The 23,238-nt window shown below is 38.4% G+C and overlaps 1 protein-coding gene across 1 annotated transcript in view; it reads right to left on the bottom strand.

Annotated features, from left to right (window-relative positions):
- The window catches only part of LOC136858167 (protein-associating with the carboxyl-terminal domain of ezrin), a 200,696-nt gene that overhangs the window by 70,684 nt on the left and 106,774 nt on the right, over positions 1 to 23,238 (bottom strand). Inside the window, exons 7-8 of the mRNA XM_067137518.2 lie at positions 4,323 to 4,498; positions 3,826 to 3,966 (exon numbers count right to left, since the gene is read on the bottom strand). Coding sequence (XP_066993619.1) covers positions 3,826 to 3,966; positions 4,323 to 4,498 — 317 coding nt within the window. The remainder of the gene's footprint in view (positions 1 to 3,825; positions 3,967 to 4,322; positions 4,499 to 23,238) is intronic.

Genomic DNA, 23,238 nt, shown 5'->3' with positions numbered 1-23,238 from the left:
AAAAACCCAATATCCTTTTTGACTTCCTAATTCTTCTTCTCAAAAATCCCAAATTCCAAAACCCCAATTCTATTTTCCATGTCTTACATAGCTCCCACCCACATTTTCTACCTCCAATAACCCACCCTCCTAACGCACCTTAAACTACCCCTCCTTCATTTCCCTATCTTATCTTTCCTCATTACCATCTAACTTCAATTTCTTTTATTCTTTCTCTTATTTCACTATCACTCTTCCTCGTTTAATTTATTCTCCTCTTTCAAATTTTTGTTTTGCGCCAACTTCGACTACTTCAATCATAACCTAAAAATTTTTTCTTCTTAAAAAATAGCGCACTGTGCATGTAAGTTTTCATTTGTTTTCCGATATTGCGCTTTTTACTACATTTTTTTCTTCTCTCTACAATTGTTTTTTCAAGTCAACTGTTTACCAAGAACTTATTTGGAGTACGGGTGCTCATTCAGTTGTACTAATTGGCGTCGTATATTTTTATATACGTACTTGGCTTCCCGCAGCCGTGACAGGTTCTGGACCTTCGAAACGTTCTCCACTCTACTTTGGTGTTTGGCCGCAGCGCGTGACCTTGAGTGTGCCGCGCTGGTCACCGGGAGCTGGCGGCTTTCTACTACAGATCTGTTCGTCTGCGAATTCAAGCCTTTTTGATCTTCGTATGTTGATTGGTAGTGTTGTGACTTTGTGCAGGACAGAATGTGGTGTCGTGTCTTTGTGCCTAACAGAGTGTGAAACTGACCTCCAACATTCATAAACATTTTACATGTTTTTATGGCTGATGATGACCTAGACTAAGGTCGAAACCGGCCTAGAGGTATTCTTATTTACAGGAATTAAAACGTAGATGGCTTAAAACTCAAATTTGCCACCATTTTCTGTGTTGATATAGGCTGGCTACGGCTACCAACTTTGTTGAATAAAAGATAAAATCGCGCAGTGCACCAGGGTGATTAATCGTGTCGTACCTTGTGGAGTGTGTGGGATGCTAGAGGCCTGTTGACCGCTTTGTTGCCCTCTGCCCAATAGTCTTGTTACAAGCCGGAACAAACCAAGCCAGACCAATAACCCTTTCTCATGGCCTAGTCTTGTAACTAGTTCCTAAGTTGGCAGCTTTGCGCAAGCCGTTGTGACATCATTCGAGACGCGCTGCGTTGAATTTCTAACCTCTGTGACATCGTCTGAGCTGAGCTGTGGAAGCCGCGCCGTGTTGTGTATCTAACCTATCGTTCGCAAAGGGTCTATGGAATCTTTTCTAAAATACAGGTTATCGCCATAATATCCACCTATATCTTTAATTTGCAGTAAAAGAACTGAATTTAAAGGTTTTCAATTATTACGAAATGTGTAAAGAAAAGTGAAACGAAATGGCGTAAAAGTCACGCTTTTTTTCCCCCACTCGTAGGCCTATATCATGGTTGAATATTTTGATACTGTTATGTATAGTATGAGCTATATGGTTACCACGTGTTGGCTTTTGGTTCAAGGGGTCTCGATTGGGTCGAAGATTTTAACTTTCCTTGGTTAATTCCAAAGGTTCAGGGGCTGTCTGTTTGCCAAATTAAACATTAGAATTCATCTTAGGTAGGGCCGTATTTTCATGTGTGCGTAGATCGCGTATCACGCGACAACTCGAAAGACCTGCACCCGGCTCCAGAGGCCACGCGCCATTATTGTTGTTCTTATAATAATAATATACACATAACAAAAAATGTCCCAATAAAGTACCCGTATTTTCTTATTTTGCTTTCACCTTATTTTTTATGTTGCCTGCATGTATAGTTTTCCCACATCTGTCATCATTTTCCCTCTGTTCCCTGAAAAACAATGCATCGAGGTTTTACTGTACATGTTTTGATCAACCCTGAAATTAAATACATTAAGTTACATCTTGATGAGTGCTCATCTGTTTTCACTTAACACAGGGAACACTTTCCGTGATCGTATAAAACAAGGAAATTAAGAGGAATGTGCCTCACAAAAAAAAAAAAAAAAAACTGATATCGTATTTTTGTAATTCATTACAAACCCCACCAAAAATACTAAATCACTTAGAAAATCGTCACACAATTCTACGAGTCTCAGAACTACCCAATGTTACACACGTACACAAACAAAGCCTTTCAGCTGCTACGAAGCACGACGCAATTACTAAAGTTGTTTTGTATAAATTCACAGCCTGCTACTTTTCACGGATTTCTTTTCTTCAAAATCACAGCCTGCTACTTGTTTGGGAATAACTCATTGAATGAAGTAGCAGCTGAGGTCGAACAGGCGACAAAAGCACGGTGATAATCGATAATGTGATTATCGATACATTTACCGGTTGAATTTCAAACACTGCATTTCGTATTACCAGCTACTATCGAAAGTCAACCAAATCTGATTTGACCGCAGAAAGTGAAACCAAGCGCGGATATTAAAAATCCGTATAATAATGTTGTTCACCCGTACATTTTACGGAAAAACCAGAATACTTGGCAGGTATGGAAATATCATTATTGGAGTAATCATATAAACAAGGTTGTAAATAAAGGTTGCAGATCTCTTTGTATGGTTATGAAAGTATTTAGGAGTTGTAGTAAGGATGCAAAGGAGAGGGTGTACAAAGTCTCTGGTAAGACCCCAATTAGAGCATAAATAATTAATGGCATGTGGCCTCCGGAAAGGCCTGGTGCAGGTCTTTCGAGTTGACGCCGTATTACGTGACCTGCGCGTCTATGAGGATGGGGCCCTACCTATGATGAATTCTAATGCTGAAGACGGCACACACACCCAGTCCCTGAGCCACTGGAATTAACCAATGAAGGTTAAAATCTCCAATCCGGCCGGGAATCGAACCCGGGACCCTCTGGATCAAAAGCCAGTATGCTAACCATTTAGCCATGGAGCCGGACAATTAGAGTACGGTTCCAGTGTACGGAACCCATGCCAGGATTACTTCAAATGTAAGAAAGTCGACACTGGAAAGTATGGCTTCCTTCATAATAATAATTTAAAAAAAAAAAATTCATACGAGAACAGGAAAAGATCCTAAGGAAAACAGTACCTTTTGTTCTGGGTGATTTCTGTAAAGAGAGTAGTGTTACAAAAATGTTGCAATCTTTGGACTGGGAAGACTTGGGAATAAGATGATGAGCTGTTCCAAGCTGTCAGTGGAGAGATGGCACGGAGTGACAGACAAATAAGCTCGAGTGGAGATTTTTTTCTTACAATTCGCTTTACGTTGCACCAACACAGATAGGTCTTATGGCGACGATAGGGTAGTAAAGGCTTAGGAGTGGGAAGGAAGCGGCTGTGGCCTTAATTATGGTACATCTCCAGCATATGTCCGGTGTGAAAATGGGAAACCATGGAAATCCATCTTCAGGGCTGCTAACAGTAGGGTTTAAACCCACTATCTCCCAGATACAAGCTCACAGATGCGCACCCCTAACCGCACGACCAACTCGCCCTAAGAATGGAACTTTTTAAAGTTAAGAAAGATCATAGTATAAAGTGGGAATTCAAGAGGATAAATTGGGGCAAATATTAATTTATGGGAAGAGGAATTACGGATTGGAATAATTTATCATGTGTAATATTCAATAAATTTCCAAGTTCTTTGAAATCATTAAAGAAAGGACTAGGTAAACAATTGGTAGGGAATCTGCCACCTGGGTGACAGCCCTAAATGCAGATCAATGATGGTGATTGATTGATTGATTGATTGATTGATTGATTGATTGATTGAAACCAGGTGCGAAAGAAAAGCTCTGTACACACAATGCAATATGAATGACACTATAAGGTAATTGCTGTAAATGTCCAACACACCTTAGGCCTACCATCTGTGAAAAGCTTTCCTCTCTTGCCACCAATGACGGTTGCTGCTCCAAGTACAAGGACAAGATCAGCCAGAGCACGTAAGGTTACACTCACCAACTGGTCACTGGTATCCTTGATTCCCACTAACAACTGCACAAACAATGCAAATTATGAAGACAATAAAGAATGATCACAAAGTCCTTATTTATTCCATTTTCTAAAGAAAGGAAGTAACTGAAATATTTTAAAATATTAACACTTCAGAAAGCCTCTTTGGTGCTAGAGCTCATACAAATATTACAATATCATACACTTCTACACTATTAGCAACATTAACAAACAGGTAATGAACAAGTCAATATGTTCATTTTGAAGATTTAAGATGATGCTTTCCTTGATTCCTGGCCTAATCTTCTTATAACAAGATAAAAAATTGAAGGGAAAATGAAGTACATAGTTCACATTATGATTCAGAATTTGTAAGATGTACATTAATTCTTTCTTACCTCAGGTAGAATACAGCTCTTCAACTGCTCTTTGGAGAATGCAGTGTAGAAAGAGCGGAAATGTGAGAGTAACAATAGACGGATCTGGGCATCTCGAACACAGAACATCTGAAGAAGTTTGGGAACAACATGTTGTTTATAAGTGGCCAGTGTAAATAAGCAGGTACCACTGTTATCTAGAATCAAGGAGAGAAATATTATAGAAAAGTAATGCTTTGAATGCACAATGAACTTAATTGATCAAAACAGACTCCATTATATGAGCCAACTCACTCACTCACTCACTCACTCACTCACTCACTCACTCCCTCCCTCGGGCCAATGACCTCAATGTTAGGCCCCTTTAAACAACAAGCATCATCATCACTCCCTCCCTTCCTCCAACTACACTTCAGCAGCTCTCTGAGAGTTTTGTCCATTTGTAAGTTAATAATAATAATAATATTATTTGTTTTACGTCCCACTAACTACTCTTTTACGGTTTTCGGAGACGCCGAGGTGCCAGAATTTAGTCCTGCAGGAGTTCTTTTACGTGCTAGTAAATCTATCGACACGAGGCTGACGTATTTGAGCACCTTCAAATACCACCGGACTGAGCCAGGATCGAACCTGCCATGTTGGGGTCAGAAGGCCAGCGCCTTAACCGTCTGAGCCACTCAGACCGGCCATTTGTAAGTTAGCTGCCCTCATATTTAGGTCTACTGTACTATTGCTCTTTGTCTTCTCTTCACCTTTCAACTGCTTTATATCTCCTCGTACACCATCTCAATATAATTTGCCAGATTCTTCTTCTTCTTCTTCTTCTTCTTCTTCCATCTGACATACTTTTTGTTAACCAGCCTTCCTCCATCTTTGTTATGTGCCCCAGACATGTAATTTTCTTCTCATTGTTGTAGCTACTATATCTATATACAGCACTTGTACTTCACTATTTGGTCATCTTCCAGCATCCATCTTCCATCACAGGCCTATTAACACATTTTTTTTTCTTTTCTCATGTCTTCAATCTCATGGAATAAAAACATTCCAGCTTTTTGGGGCCCTTTCAGTTTTGAAATTACCAGCATTTCATTCCAGTGTAGCAGTGAACTCGTCAGATGGATTGCCACACCTTCCCAAGATGCTGGTGAATAGTGCACCAAGAGACACCACTGCAAACCTCCTATGTAAGACAATGCAGTGACGGAACACTAGGAGAAGTATGTATCTTCACTTGTATAAATGCCTGTTTTTGATTTTTATATCAAACTTAGATTTGTCAAGAGCCATGATTCACAACCATACATCACTAATGGTTTCACCACTGCCTTATACATTTTTATTTTTATTGTTTTTCTAACTGCCCTAAATAATAATGACGACGACGATGATGATAATAATAATAATAATAATAATTTATTTATTTATTTATTTATTTATTTATCATGCCTTTGTAGGTGGCGAAGTTAAGGCTCTTGGCCCTCTCTTACACTTAACCACTGTACACATCATTGAGAGCAGAGTTTGAGTACATATTATATAATAAATGATAACCTACACAAAAATACCTTACACTTTTCTAACTCACATTCATACGATCATTCATTCTTTCCAGTCATACAAGTTAGTCAGCTGCATTCAGCAGGTAGTCTCGGCAAGCAGTCTTAAATTTAAGTAATGAAGTGGAATTTCTGACGCTGACAGGCAGGGAATTCCAAAGTCTAGAACCCGCCACAACAAAGGAGTTGTTGAACATGGAGGAGCGGTGAACAGCAATAGAAAGGGAGGAACCAGAGCGGGTATTACTGCAGTGAAAGGAGGACAAATACTTAAGCTGGGATGAAATGTATAGTGGTCTGTCTTCAGAGAGCAGTCTGTATATCTGTATCAGTATATGATACATCCGTCGTTTGTCAGGTTTTAGCCATGAAATAGTGTGATAGTATGGGGTGACATGTGTGTCATAACTCAGACTGTATATAAATCTAAGGCAACAATTAAGCGCTCGCTGAAGTTTCGAAGTCTTTTGTTGCGTCTACTAGAATGACGTCACAGTAGTCGAAGACGGGAAGCACTAGCGTTTGTATGAGTTTGACTCTCACAATACAAGGTAAAATATCGCTGTTTCTTTTAACCGAATGAAGTATCGAAAATATTTTTTTACACACATTCTTAATATATTCAGACCAATTTAAAGTTTCATTCATTGTCACTCCTAGATTTCTCACAGTTTGGCTGAATGGGATAACTCTACCATTCAGTATAACTGAAGGAATAGTTTCGTATCTTAGTGTGGCCAACAATTTTTGAGAGCCAATAATGATTGCTTGCGTCTTGGAGGGATTAAGGAGGAGGGAATTTTTCAAGGAGTAAGCCTTAAGTCGCTGAAGGTCAGCATTGATGCCTGCTATGGCATGCGGCAAATCAGAGGTCTTACAGTGACAGTAAATTTGTAAGTCGTCCGCAAAAAGATGGTAGCTACAATTCTTTAAATTAGAGGAAATGTCGTTTATATACAAAATAAAGAGCAATGGGCCTAAAACACTACCCTGCGGCGTGCCTTCCTTCCTGGTTCGCCAGTGAGAGGTTTGATCAAGGGTTATAATTCATTGCGCGCGATTTTTGAGGTACGATGAAAATAAATTAATAGTTCGTTGATCGAAGTAGTAAGATTGCATCTTGTTTAATAGAGTCTGGATGTTTATAGTGTCAAATGTGCTACTGAAATCGAGGAGAGTAAGTATTGTCACTAGTCTTTGGTGCATTGCGTGCTGTATGTCATCAGTAACTTTGAGCAGGGCAGTTGTTGTGCTGCGTCCCTTCTTGAAGCCAGATTGCAATGGGTCTAGGAGAGAATGGTTATTTAAGTATTCCAACACCTGCTCGTGAACCAGACGCTCGAGTGCTTTGGAAATCGCTGGTAAGATAGAAATTAGTCTGTAGTCGGATGGTAGGGAGGGGTCAGGTTTCTTAGGCACAGGGATAACATTAGCTAGTTTCCATAGTGAAGGAAAGGTTCCGTTTTTAAGGCAGTAGTTGAAAATGTGGGTAATAATTGGTAAAACAGCACCAATAATGTTGTGTAAGAAAGTTATAGGGATATCATCCACTCCTCTGGCTTTTGATTTGATAGAATATAATACTTTTTTAACTTTATTAGCAGTATCAGGGTGGAATGTGAAATGTTGTTTGTCAGGTAAAGGGTTCATAACGGGGTTGGGTACTGAGTTTGGGGAATTGAGTACATTAGGTGGTGTTCTTTCTTCAGTAAAAAACTCATTTAACTTATCGAGTGGTATGTCTGGCACATGGGGTTGTTGTCGAGGTTTCCCTATGCCTAAGGAACGAAGCGTGTTCCAAGCACTGCCAGAATTTATGTTTGCAGTCATGTTTTTCAAATATGTAAATTTACGGTTTCTAACGAACTGTTTAACTCTATTTCTAAGGACCCGATAATTTTCGAAGTCACTTTGGTCACGAGTTCGTTTAAAGCATCGGTAAAGTGCATCGCGGTGGGCCATCATGTTTTTTATTTCACTATTTAGCCAGGGACAAGATGGGCGTGTAACTTTTATCTGTCGCTTAGGGGCGTGTTTATCGTACAGAGTGATTACAAGGGAGTTGAACTTGTCTACTTTCGCGTCTATATCGTCCAATAGGAGTATGTCATTCCAGGGTAGACTGTAAGCGTCATGTCTTAACTCGTCCATATCCATGTCTTTTGTGTTTCTGGAAATAACATACTTAGGTTTATATTTTGGCGTTCGGAGGGAGTAGGATAGGTGGATAAGGTCATGAGTGGAGATGGCTGGGACTGGAATCTGGCCGTGAGTTATGACTTTGTTTGGGTTATTTGTCACAATGTGGTCAATAAGCGTGTGTGTTTCGTAGTTTTCTGTGCAAGTATGATTAGTGGGCTCTAAACGGAGGATGCTCATATCACAGGAAGAAAACATGACAATAAATTGTTTAGTTTCGTGTGTTTTATTAAGCAGGTTAATGTTGAAGTCACCTACGGCAATAATATGCTCGTAGCTAGGCAGTAGGTCAAGTAAGCGAAATTCGAATTCAGTCATATTTGTTATTTTGGGCGGCTTGTATACAACAACTATAAGGAGTTTCTGTTGGTTAATAGCGACTTCAACAAACATGAATTCTGGCCCTAGCTGTGCACTGTTAGATGATACACATATCACCCGGCTTTTTAAATCATTTCTGCAGTACAGGGCCACCCCACCTCCTCTTCTGCCATCGGATCTATCATGACGTAAGAGGGAATACCGGTCAAGTTGTACCATACCAGAGGGTATGGTCGGAGTAAGCCAGCTTTCGCTAATAGCAAAAATATGGATATTATTTTCCCTCATTATGGCTTGAGTTTCGTCGAAGTGCGCTACCAAGGAGAGTGCGTTGACATGGCAACACTGTAAACGGTTGGTAGAGGGAGATAATGCCTGTTTGAGGAGCAAGTCGGTGGTGAGAGGTGACGGGGTGAGAGGGGGAATGTTGCCAAGGTCAGTGTCAGGTACAGAGCTCTGGATCAGCTGAATAACGGAATGTTAATGAAATAGTAGAACAGAAGATGGAGAACCTATGATAACTAAATTCGAAAAAATATTTCAGGTGAACCAATTCAGATATTTGGGAGAAATTATTCAGCCCTCTAGTTTAAACCACGAAGCAAATAAATAAAGAATTTTCAAATTACAGAAAGCTTACACGATTACTTGGAACAGGTAGCAAAAAAAAAAAAAAAAAAATCAGTATCTCGGAAAGCAAAACTTAGACACTATAATGCAGTAATCAAACCTGAAGTGTTATATGCTTCAGAAACCTTAACCATTGGTGGTGAGTCTCTAAACAAAGACATAGAGGAACATGAAATGAAAATTTTCAGAATAATTTTTGGCCCAGTTTGTATAGACGGAATATGGAGGAAAAAATCATCCCAGGAAATATATTGTCATTCTGAAAAAGTATCTCGTACTTTTCGGAAAAGACGATTGAAATTTTATGGACACAATGTCAGAATGAACAGTAACAGACTAAATAAAGAATTCTCAACCTGGCCCTTTTACCAAAAACCAAGAACAGCTGGCTTGTGAAATTGAAACAAATCTCCAGAAATCAACATCTCAGAAGACATTGTACAGGACAGATGTAAATTCAGAACCAAAATCGACAATCACCAGTTTGAAGACAAACCCAACACCAGAGCCACCATAACCTGGAAGAAGCTCAGCGAGAGGATGAAGAGATTTTGGGAGGAGAAGAAGGCCAACACATCAGCTAAGCTGGTTCAATCGAGCTCTTAAGTACGGCATAATGATGTAAAAACTTTTTTTTTTTTTTTTACAATTTGCTTTACATCGCACCGACACAGAAGGAAGAAGCTCAGCGAGAGGATGAAGAGATAGGTCTTATGACAACAATGAGAGAGGAAGGGCCTAGGAATGGGAACGAAGCGGCCGTGGCCTTAATTAAGGTACAGTCCCAGCATTTACCTGGTGTTAAAATGGGAAACCAAGGAAAACCATCTTCAGGGCTGCTGACAGTGAGGTTCGAACTCACCCGGTAATAATAATAATAATAATAATAATAATAATAATAATAATAATAATAATATTATTCATTTCACGTCCTAAGAACTACTTTTACAGTTTTCAGAGATGCCGAGGTGTTGAATTTTGTCCCACCAGTAAATTTAGCAACACAAGGCTGGTATATTTGAGCATCTTCAAATACTGCCTGACTGAGCTACTCTGCCCAGCAGTTTTAAACTGAAGTTACATTATTACCAGCAGCAATTCTTGAATAAATCTCCTCCTTCATGCCTTTCTTCAGAGTTGCAAATACTAAATAAACCAAACAGTTAACTTTCTGAAACCAAATCCCATTAACTACTAATGTCTGTCCTGTGCCTATACTTTTTGAGACCTTTCTTTGAGGAATCCATTTCGTTCTTCCCCTATTTTTTTTTTTTTTTTTTTTTTTTGCTAGTTGCTTTACGTCGCACCGACACAGATTGGTCTTATGGCGACGATGGGACAGGAACGGGGTAGGAGTGGGAAGGAAGCGGCCGTGGCCTTAATTAAGGTACAGCCCCAGCATTTGCCTGGTGTGAAAATGGGAAACCACGGAAAACCATCTTCAGGGCTGCCGACAGTGGGGTTCGAACCTACTGTCTCCCAAATACTGGATACTGGCCGCACTTAAGCGACTGCAGCTATCGAGCTCGGTGTTCTTCCCCTTTTAAAATGGAGTAGCAACTGTATAGTTTTTAAGATATTCTATGATGTTTGCACAGATAATTATACAAATATCCTGAGTTGGCTCTATAATTATCGCAATCTTTCAGGTCTCCTTTTTTATGAATGGGTATTACAGCTTTCAGCCAGCAAACCAGACGATTTCCAGCTTCCCATATTCTTTCAAGAAAGCGGAGGAATCTGTCGCTAAAACTACTTCCTGCATATTTGAATAATTCCAGATTCAGCTGGTCTTCTCCTGGTGCTATATTTAGTTTCTGTTTGATGAAGACTGTGTTGAGCTCATCTAGAGTGATTTTTTTCTGTAACACTAAATGTAACACCTACAACACTATAATGCAGCATCCAACCTCCACCCACTCCAAAGCATCTTGGAGGAATGCTTGACAGAGTTCTCACTTTTAAGAACCATTCTTTTTTTAATAATGTGTTTTTTACAGGTATGTGCCAGTGTTATATTTAATGTTCGACAGACTGAAAAACTTTAAAAGTTACAGTTATGACAAATATGTTGATTTAAATTTAAAAATTTCATTGTTCCGTATTGAAGAAAATTACAGTTAAAATTGAAATAATTGATAAAGAGATTCAACCTATTCAATACAAAAGAATAAGAAATGTAGTGAATTAAATTCCCATTTAATAATAAGTAGAAACGGTACCGGTTTCAACCCTAGTCCAGGTCATCATCAGCCGATTAAAACATGAAAAACAATGCATAGGAAAAGGAAATAAAAGATCAAGTACACTCCGGATCAGTAGAAGAGGCGATATAAAAAATTAACGGGGACGGGGGTAGAAACTGCAAAACTCAGAAGAAGTAAAATGCAAGTCACTCAAAAGAAAACAGTGCGCAATTCTCTGAGCGGCAGCATGGCACACGCAGCGCTAGGCAAAGTCCCACAATATTTACGAATAGCGGAGAACGGTTAAATGAGCCAGTTTTTTAACACTGTCAGGCACAAAGTCACATCACAATCGAACACATACGAAGATCCATAATCGTGCAGGAGTTGAAGACGAGTAGATCCATTGAAGCTACTTGCCAGCTCCCGGTGATTAGCGCGACACATTCAACATCAGGCACTGTGGTTTCAAACGCCAAAGTAAAATGCAGAATAGCTTGAAGATCCAGTAATTTTCCTCGGTCGCAGGAAAGTAAGTATATAGATAAATATAATACAATTCAATATAATAGAATAAGTAATTGTGCTCCTATAGAATACTTAGAAGAGTTGATGTGAAAAAACAATTGTGAAGAGAAAAAAATATAGTAAAAAGTGCAATACCGGAAATAAATGAAAACGTATATGCATAGTGCACAATTTTTTAAAACGTAAAAAATTCAGGTCTTGATTGAAGTAGTCGAAATCGGCGCAAGGCAGGAGTTGAGTATGAATGAGAAGAACCGAAATGAAGGTGGAATGAAGGTGTAACACTAAATGTAACACCTACAACACTATAATGCAGCATTCACCCTCCACCCACTCCAAAGCATCTTGGAGGAATGCTTGACAGAGTTCTCACTTTTAAGAACCATTCTTTTTTAATAATGTGTTTTTTACAGGTATGTGCCAGTGTTATATTTAATGTTCGACAGACTGAAAAACAATCACAAAGAATGGGTACCGTCCACCTAATCAATACTTTATTATATCTTGTTACTAAGCAGTACCAGTTTCAACCTTCACAGAGGTCATCCTCAGCTGGTCATAAGATCTAAAGTTAACTTAACATATAATTTTAAATCATTACTAAATCTAATGAAGAATGTCACATGATGTGAGTGATAATATTAAAATATACAATATATAAAATATACAATGATATGATGTCTCTTCTGGTTTAAAAACAAGCATCAATGTTCTATGACATGTATATGTTACATAAAATTCTAGTGTACTGTTCGTGAGTAGTAGATAATTTGGTGAAATACAATTTCAACACGTAAAATGTTTATGGCATTCTTGAGGTACACTTTGAAGTTCAGTTCATATTGGTGAATCGTTGTATACATTCATTGGTATGTTTATACTAAACATTCTGGAACATTCTATGATATGGATGTAATAAAATTTATCAAATAATACATTAAAATACGATAAAATATTCACAGTATTCTTGCAGTATGCTTTGGAATTATATTAATTTTGTACGTTCACAGGCATGTTTGTACCAAGCATTCTAGAATATTCAACTATGTATATTGTTTTTCTTTTTAAGTTCATATGATTAAGAATGTTGGATGATGAATATCAGAATATTGTGGTGTCATTAGTTTTCTTGGTACTAAGGACGTACACGGAGCAGTACACGACGTGCTCCCTAACTGTACACATTCGACCAGTCAACAGGATTATATTACTGAATGTCCAACAACAAAACTACAAAGAGGGAGCATCTGCACCTGCTCAATATCTTTTAACGAGAGGTCAGGCACTTTTATCTGCATATGAGGGCTGATTCCAGGTTCTCTCATTCTACGATTACCTTTAATTGAGGAACTATAGAATGGTGAGATGAGGAATTAGGTCTAGAGAGCCAGGAATAAAGGTCGAGAGAAGTCGTCACACTGACCATGCGTCACCTCGTAATCTGCAGGTTTTTGGGATGAGCAGCGGTTGCTTGGTAGGCGGAAGGTCCATTGGGACAGTAGTTTGGTTTGGTTTATGAGTGCTTATAAGATTATAATAATACATATTTCATTTTTGTGAAATTTAGCCAAATTGTTGATGGTTCATTCGTTCCCGAATATTCCGTTTTCCCCTGTTGTACGATTTTTTTTTCGCGGTCCCTCCACGAACGGAGAATCGAGGTTCCACTGTGTTTAGAAAGGGCATATATCGGAGAACCAATCGTACTAACTGTAACTGTACGAGTGTATGACTCGCAATTTTTAGGTTAGGAAGTTTTCATAAAAACAATGTTAATATAAAGTATTACATATCTTGAAGTTTTGAATTGAGATATAAGAACATTATATTCTAAGAAGAATTTGGTTGTAGGGAATTATGTATCTTTGTTCCTTTACATTGGTGTAACCTAAATTTGTGTATGAATCTGAACATGGCATAGCAGTAAAGTCCGACTCGTTGGCTGAATGGTCAGGGTACTGGCCTTCGGTTCAGAGGGTCCCGGGTTCGATTCCCGGCCGGGTCGGGGATTTTAACCTTCATTGGTTAATTCCAATGGCCCGGGGGCTGGGTGTTTGTGCTGTCCCCAACATTCCTGCAACTCACACACCACACAGAACACTATCCTCCACCACAATAACACGCAGTTACCTATACATGGCAGATGCCGCCCACCCTCATCGGAGGGTCTGCCTTACAAGGGCTGCACTCGGCTAGAAATAGCCACACGAAATTATTATAGCAGTAAAGTTTATGCAACCAGGAAAACAGCTACTATATATCGATAAAGACAGCTGAAGTTGGTTTAAAGTGTTGCAACATGTGGATTTTGGCGGACGTTGTGCTGCATGGAGCGAGTCTGTATATGTGTGTGCGTGCTACGAGTTTATTGCTATTATCAGGTATTATTGTGCAGGACTGTTACAGTTGCTGATTATTGCTATTGAGGTTACTGTTGACGACAATTGATACCGCGAAGTGGGTGCTGCACGAGCATTTTACGAGAGCTTTATTACTGCACAATTACGGAGTCAAGAGTGCATTGCTCGTTAATGGACTTTTCTAGTGAGCGGTTGGTGAGAGATGGTGTACGGTGATGTTTTATAAGACTATCGATTTTTCCTCGCCGAGGAAATGCTCATTGTGGGCAGCCTTTAAATGTGCAGTGTGGAGGTAATATGTATGTGGTCCACAGAACTAATTGCAACTTGATGGAATAAGTTGTAGCTCAATTGTTCATTACCTGCATATTCTTGGAAGAATAACACATGCTTGTTAACTATTTATCGTGGAGAGAACTTTTAAAAACTTACGCGAGAATGGAACTGGGGTCATTATTCTTTCACATTGTCTGATGTGCATTCAGATTCAGTAACCAGTATGGACTCAGTGTGTTAACAGTTTTCATTCAACTTGTTTGGCTGCAGTTCTCTTCGTTTCACGTAATTTGATATTTTCTTCGCAGACACTTGACTTGACATTGTACGTAGCTCTGATTTGATTTGATATCATCTAGCATGTTGAGGTGCCTTCTGTTAATACCTCATACAGTGACATTACTTGTTATTCTGAAATGGTGATGGTGCTTCTTGTTCAGTGTACATACGAGGTCAAAATGGGACGAAGATCTCGTAGCCTACTTCTGAATTGTCAGCAATAGGCAAAGCAGTTTGCAATCTGGATAAAGATGAAGGAAATTGGTGCAGTATTTCTTGTGTGGTAATGTTGTGGATTAACCAACCAACCAAAGATGGTAGCAAATGGAAAGGCTCAGAAGTCAAGATTTAAAAGTGAGCGTTGTGTTAGGTTAGAGATGCACTTAGAAAATAACTGGTTTCAAATCATAATGCTAGTTGGGGGCATCTTATCCCTACTAATTAATATGTTGAGTGAAAATTATGTGTTTGAATCTGATATAAGGGATACCATATGAGGTATGTATGTACAGTGTAAATATTAAGTTGTTTGTGAAGTGGGCAAGATGGAAATATACCGGTAATTGTATATTGTGAGTAATATTAGACTTTTGATAAACTTTAATTCTCAGTAAATTTAATAGTTTCATGGAGTGAAAACCTGGCATGTTACCTAAATTCAATTTCAGGGGTAGACAGGTAAGGTTATATAGCAAGTTTGGAGCATCGTCGGCCTGATGACCGTCGCCTTGGGAGAGGGAGTTATGTCATGCTCTTTGAGTCAATTATTCCTGTAGATTGTTTGCAGGTGGCGTCTAATTTCGTTATTTATACCTTATCCTAGTGACTATTCATTCATTTAGTGTTTTCTGTTTAGCCAACTAGTTACAATTGAACAATACAGATTTCATTTTTGTGAAATTTAGCCAAATTGTTGATGGTTCATTTGTTCCCGGATATTCCGTTTTCCCGTGTTGTACGATTTTTTTCGTGGTCCCTCCAAAAACGGAGAATCGAGGTTCCACTGTGTTTAGAAAGGGCATATGTCGGAGAACCAATCGTACTAACAATAGGCCTAAGAGGAACACCTTCTTTATGTATTTTGGGAAGCCCATACAGTCTCGGAGGAATAGCATCCCCTGGAAGGAGACTCTTGCTGTATCTTCTGGAAGAGAAGATTGCTTGAGCAATTTGATGGTCGCATTTGAGCAGCGAGTTGTGGGATCACAACTATTAATCCTGTATATAGGATCAGCTAACAAAAACAAGATCTTGTTGTCATAATCATCCTTATCCATCACCACTGTTGCGTTACCCTTGTCAGTGGGGAGAACGATTATATGAGAATTGTCCCTTAGATCTTTTAGTGCCCTGATTTCGCCTAGTTTTAAGTTGGACTTAGTTGGATTAGCAGTCTTGAGAACTCTGGAACATTCTTGTCTAACTTCCTCAGCTTCTTCAGGTGCGAGGTTATGTACCGAGGATTCTACAGATGTAGAAAGTTCCTCAATTGGAATTCTTCTACGCGCTACAGCAAAGTTGAGACCTTTGGCGAGAACTGCCTGTTGGGTTTCATTCAGAGGCATACTGGACAAATTTACGACAACTTTGTTGGCTTTATTATTTATAAGTTTCATATTCCGTATTGATTGGATTCAATGTAATAGACAAGAAAAATGTTCCACCGATCAATACATTTATTGTGAATGAATTATTGCACTAGTACCGGTTTCGACCTATCTTGGCCATCATCAGCTAGCACACAAATTTACAGTCATAGGACAAAATTACAAAGATGTTACGTAAGAGCATCCGGATGTCTAATGAAAAATGGAAGTAAAATATATTGCAGTATGTTGCGTTAAAAATATCTCTGATTAAAAGTGGTGATGGTTAGAATAAACTAAAACCTATTGATTGAGCATGGACACGAGTACATAAACACATTAAAATATATATGCCACATCATAAGACACTAAAAAATATATACCATGTTTTAATGTGTTTAATGTGCTATATTTTTTAGTGTCTTATGATGTGGCATATATATTTTAATGTGTTTATGTACTCATGTCCATGCTCAATCAATAGGTTTTAGTTTATTCTAACCATCACTACTTTTAATCAGAGATATTTTTAACGCAACATACTGCAATATATTACTTCCATTTTTCATTAGACATCCGGATGCTCTTACGTAACATCTTTGTAATTTTGTCCTATGACTGTAAATTTGTGTGCTAGCTGATGATGGCCAAGATAGGTCTAAACCGGTACTAGTGCAATAATTCATTCACAATAAATGTATTGATCGGTGGAACATTTTTCTTGTCTATTACAACTTTGTTGGCATCAAGTCTAATGGCATATGGTTTCTGCATCTGACATAACCTTTCATATTTGGAAATATGCCTGCCCCTTACCTGATCTAGTATGCTGTTGGCTTGGACTGCAGTAATACGATCGAAGACCTTCCATAATTCCTCATTTATAAAGTTTGAGAGGTATAAATGCAGCTGTAGCAACTCCCTCGAGATTAAATCCAACTCCTTACGAGTCTGCTGTATCCTCTCTATCAATAATGCCTTGCTTGTACAATGATAGATTCTCAAAGCTTTTGGTGTTCTGAAGATATGCTTCAACGTAACAAAATTTGGTGGTATATCACGGTCCCGGCATCTTAGGAGAAATATGAGAGAGGAAATAAGACACACCTTCTTGCGTCGTAATCTACTAAATTTAGACATCGATAAAAAAATATCCTCCCCATAAAGGTTTCTAATATTATCATTTAGAATTTCACGGCCCGTGTATTTATTCATGAAGTATATTTTTGGGCTTATACCGTGTAATTAATTATAAACACAATCTACATGTTTCTTCATCAGAAGACAACAGAGAAATGAAACAAGGCATTAAAGGTTGCTAGGAGAAAGCAACAAGGAACTTAACACATGGGTGACGGGCCCCGAGAAATCTCGGTTTTATTCACGACATTGTTTTCAGTCTTCCTGTGACATCTCTTGACCATATATTGAACTGTTTCGGACTTGCACATTGAGTAGAATAAATCGTAGATGTATATCTGCCACTTTTCTTTTATTCACAGCCGCTCTTATTCTTTGATTTAGTTTTGAAACGTCGACTTTCTTTCTGCCGGTTCAGTCAATGACAAGATGGAGCGCCCACGAAATACGGTGTTACCTGGCGACGATATTTTAGAAGAATTATATGCCGATGATCGTTCAAATGGATATAGTGATAATGAATTAGTGGACACTGAAGATGAGAGTGATAGTGGAAGTGATATTCAAGCCTATACACGCCGTAATTTACCAAGTGTGCTTATTCAAGTGACTCTGACGACGACAACGATGTAAACATTAATGATGTGTTAGGAATTGACGGTGAAGATGGTTTTGTAAAGGCAGATCCACCAACTTTAAAGATAAAATCTTGACTGTTTTAATATTTATGTACATTTTTATAATCCAGTGCACCCTAGTATGCTTAGTAGGAAAATGTCCGGTCCACAGGGTATGTGACAAGCTCAAGCATCCCGTCAGAAATGTGTTAAAATGGTACCCTAAGATGTAAAAGAGATGCCATTTTAGCCCCATGCTAGGGACAGCGAATGGCAACAGTAAAGTATCATTCTCTAATGGTTCTGATAATAGGTAGCCATGATTCACTGAGGTTGTAGCCTGTATCACGGTTGAAATTATCTGGATGTTATCGTCGGCACCTTGCAAACCGAAGATCTGGTGGCGATATGTGGATGATACATTCGTCATATGGACGGAAGGTGAAGACAGTCTTGGTCACTTTCTGCATCACCTTAATTGGCAGCACCCTTCCATTTGTTTCACCATGGAAATGGAATCTGACGGCAAGATACCATTTTTAGATGTTCTCGTCACCAAGAAAGAGGATGGACCTTTAGGACAGAGCATTTATCGCAAGCCTACACACACCAATAGATATCTCCACACAGATTCTCACCACCACCCTGCCCAGAAATATGGTTTCTTTACAATTCTGACTACCAGAGCCAGGAGGATTTCTGAAGTGCCAGCTCTACAAGAGGAAATTAACAACTTGAGAACCACCTTTGAGAGCAACGGTTACAGCAGAGCTTTGATCTCAACGGTTCTGAAATCGACGCATAATCGGACGGCTGTTAAGGAAAAAGATGTAAAATAAACTGCTTACCTATTTTACATACATAACACGACGGATCATATTGCTGAAATCTTACATAGGTACCATGTACAAACTGTTTTTGGAACATTAATTATTTTTGGCAACTCCTGCGACCAACTAAGGATAGTTTGCCTAAAGTGCAACTACCTGGTAGCTACAGAGTTCCCTGTACTTGCGGCAAGGTTTATATTGGGCAGACTTCGAGAACGGTGTATGTACTCGCATCAAAGAACATACCAGGTGTATCAGACTCAACCAACCTGATAAATCAGCTGTTGCTGATCATGTCTTAACACCTGGTCATGATGTTTCGTTCCAAGAAGCGGATGTTCTTGCCCGTATAAAGCAATATTGCCCAAGAATTATCAGGGAGGCGGTTGAAATACGTAAACACCCAGATAATTTCAACCACGATACAGACTACAACCTCAGTGAATCATGGCTACCTATTATCAGAACCATTAGAGAATGATGCTTTACTGTTGCCATTCGCTGTCCCTAGCATGGTGCTAAAATGGCGTCCCTTTTACATCTTAGGGCACCATTTTAAGTTCCTTGTTGCTTTCTCCTAGCAACCTTTAATGCATTGTTTTATTTCTCTGTTGTCTCCTGATGAAAAAAGGCAAGGTTCCTTTTGAAATGCGTAGAGTGTGTTTATAATTAATTATACGGCATAAGCCCAAAAATATACTTCATGAATAATTTTTTTTTTGCTATTTGCTTTACGTCGCACCGACACAGATAGGTCTTATGGTGACGATGGGACTGGAAAGGCTTAGGAGTGGGAAGGAAGCAGCCATGGCCTTAATTAAGGTACAGCCCCAGCATTTACCTTGTGTGAAAATGGGAAACCACGAAACACCATACCGTTTTGGAAGGTTGATGTGTTGTCCCAATTGTGTTTCAGCCCCTTGCTCAAGATAACAGTTTAAATTTCGTTAAAAGTCGTGTTTGTGAGATTTTTTATGGGTGGGTGGAATTTGTGTTCAGTGATTTCGTTGGGAAGGGTTGGAGAGTTCGTGTTCGGAATTTCGGTTTGTGGATTTGGTTCGGATCGTTGTTTAAGTGCTTCTAATTTCTTACTTAGTGTATTCTGTTTGTTAGTGGCTAAGTTTTTTTATTTTTTCTGTCGTGATATGTTGAAAATCATTCCAGTAGCTGTGTGGTAGCCCATTGTATGCTTTTAAATGTAATTGGTATAGTTTGTTGTCGAGATGTTGTTTTTTACGGTATAAAAACTTTATTTCTTCTTTCAGCCAAATTTTTTTTTTTGGCGTATTACAAGTTTGTATGGTGTGCCTTCCAGAACATCACAACCACCATCACCGAAATAGAAAACGCCATACAGAAAATCCCACGAGCTACGAGATGAAGTCAGACATGATATTAAAAATAGGCTCCCACAATATATCGACAAAATTCACAGTAACTTCCAAAACAATAACTCGGCCAATAAAACGCACATAAACAAACTCAAAGATAAAATAAAACAGAATAATCTACTTATAACGAAAGCCGACAAAGGCAACACTACAGTTATCATCGACAAAGACCAATACATATCGAAAACTAAAGAATGTTTTCAAGATAACACTTTCCTCATCAAACGTAAAGATTCAACTAATAATATACAAAGAAACTTCAAAGCCCTATTAAAAAATACACACTTTCTTTTAACTGAAGTAGAATCCTCTAAACTTATAGTAATGAATCCTCAAATACCAACTGCTAAAGCTTATCCCAAAATATATAAAGAACACATACCAATGAGACCTATTATTAACTATAGAGCAAGCCCAACCTATAAACTCTCGCAATTTATTCAAAGATTCCTCACAAAGCACTACGTATTCTCAGCTAATAAAACAGTACGGAATTCAATAGATTTTTGTAATAGAACTAAAGGATTAAAGATTGAACAATACCACATTCTCACATCATTTGACATAATAAACATGTACCCCAACATTCCCGCAAAACGAACAATAGAAATCATTGAATCCAATCTAAAAAGTCACAGCACTCTAAGCACTTTAGAAATAGAAGAGTTCATTAAATTACTTAATTTTGCCATTAGTAACAACTACTTTAAATTTCATGATATTATTTATCAGCAACAAGGCTTACCGACGGGATCTCCCGCCTCTGGTATACTCACCGAAATTTACATTGACCATTGACCATCAATTAGTAAAATAGCCAATATATTTTTCTGGTGTAGATTTGTTGATGACATTTTCATCATCATCGACAATAGGTCCACAGATGAAACCGATATATTAGATAAACTCAACACAATAGATCCCCATATAAAATTTACCACAGAAACTGAAAACAATCGCACTCTGAACTACTTGGACATAACGATAACCAGACATGAAGACCACCTTTCTTACAAAACATTTAGAAAACCCACGCATACCTCAAATACAATCAAAATAGATTCTGTTCACCCCAACACACACAAAAGAGCAGCTTACTACAGCATGATACACAGAGCATTCAATATACTGGTAACAAAAGAAGATTCAAACAAAGAATTACAACTAATCCATGACATAGTTAGAAACAATGGATACAAGAAAGAAATGATCAACAAAATCATTCACAAAATAAAATCCCAACCCAAAACCAAATTAACAAAAGCAGACAAATCCAAGAAAGATTACGCACTTTTCACCTTCAATAATGTACACATATACCCCATAACTAATGTTTAAAAAAAACATAACTTAAGAATAGCATTTAAAACTACACACAACAGTACCAACATCATACACGTCAGGACAATCAACAGCAACAACAAATACAACCACTCAGGGGTATACCGTATCAAATGCAATAACTGTGAGACAAGCTATGTCGGACGCACCGGTAGAAACTTTCTAACCCGATATAAACAACACATAAATGCGGTAAAACACAATCATTTTTCCTTAATAGGCCAACATGTCGAAGACTATAAACACAGTTTCACAAACATCGAGAATGACATGCAAATCCTGAACATAAACCCCAAGGGCCCCCTGCTCAACATAACAGAAAAATTTTACATCACCCTAGATCAGTATACCAATCCAAATTACAACATAAATGAAATTAAAGAAAAAACTAACATCATCTTCAATACAGTTATCCCCACCCTAAAAAACTGTTACCTGTATGCGATATTGGGTCAAAAATGCGATTTTTTGAAAACAGTGTTATTATTTAGTTAGATAGGTTGACAATATATTCCCAAAGTTTCGTGATGATATTCAGCCTACAAGTGTGTCAAAAGTAATATTTTGTTTCAAGATGCATAAGGCCACGCCCCCTTCGTGGTAGTCATCATGATATAAACTGAAATATTTTGTCCATTTGGACGGGCATAAGTTGAGACAATTCATACTGCGCGATCAAGAAGGCTGTGACAACTTCCGCTGTATTGCCGCATGTGCATAGCCCACTTCCGCTGTAAACAAAGTTGCAAATTGTTGTTGTTGCTAGATTATAAACCAATTTCTCAAGTGAGCGGCGTAAATGAGTGAGTTTTATTACTTTTGTGGGTTTTTTCGCCTTTTATAATGCCCAGATTTAGTCACCGAGGTTTTAGAAAAGTGAAGAAGGCCCGCATTTTACAAATTCGAAAGGAAAATACAAACGTCGTGTGCCAGGAACCAACTCATGATTCTGAAAATTCACCTGTGAACAATGGTAGTGCATCAAAGAAGAAACTTGGATCTCGTATATCCTCAGAAGACAGCACGGGACGTAAAGCAACTAGTGGTTACAGATTTATAGATTTAGGAATTCTGAGCAGTGTTATATCTTCTTTTTATGCATGTGCTGTTTGTGGAAAAACATCACTGAAACTCTTTGACAGTGAAGACAATTTAAAGATAAAAATTTCATTGTTCCGTATTGAAATTATTGATGTTAAAAATTAAATAACTGGAAAGAAGGTTCAACCTATTCAATACTCAAAAGAAAGAAACGTAGCAATCACATTTCTATTTAAATGGGACCGGTTTCGACCTTAGTCGGACAAACTGGCCGCAACTTCAATATCAGGTACTCTGAACATGTCAACGCCATTAAATACAACAGATTCTCTGCCATAGGACAGCACATACAAGACTCCAAACATAGTTTCACCAGTATTGACAATGACATAAACATACTTAAAATCATTAACAAAGGCCCCCTCTTAAACATTACTGAAAATTGCTTTATCCACCTTGACCAGTACTTCAACCCTAATTTCAATTTAAACGACATTTCTGAAAAACCCAATATCCTTTTTGACTTCCTAATTCTTCTTCTCAAAAATTCCAAATTCCAAAACCCCAATTCTATTTTCCATGTCTTACATAGTTCCCACCCACATTTTCTACCTCCAATAACCCACCCTCCTAACCCACCTTAAACTACCCCT

This window comes from Anabrus simplex, chromosome 1, assembly GCF_040414725.1.
Source record: "Anabrus simplex isolate iqAnaSimp1 chromosome 1, ASM4041472v1, whole genome shotgun sequence".
In the NCBI taxonomy this organism is placed as follows: domain Eukaryota; kingdom Metazoa; phylum Arthropoda; class Insecta; order Orthoptera; family Tettigoniidae; genus Anabrus; species Anabrus simplex.
Note: the sequence above shows the minus strand (reverse complement) of the source record. Positions and strands in the feature narration are given on the sequence as shown.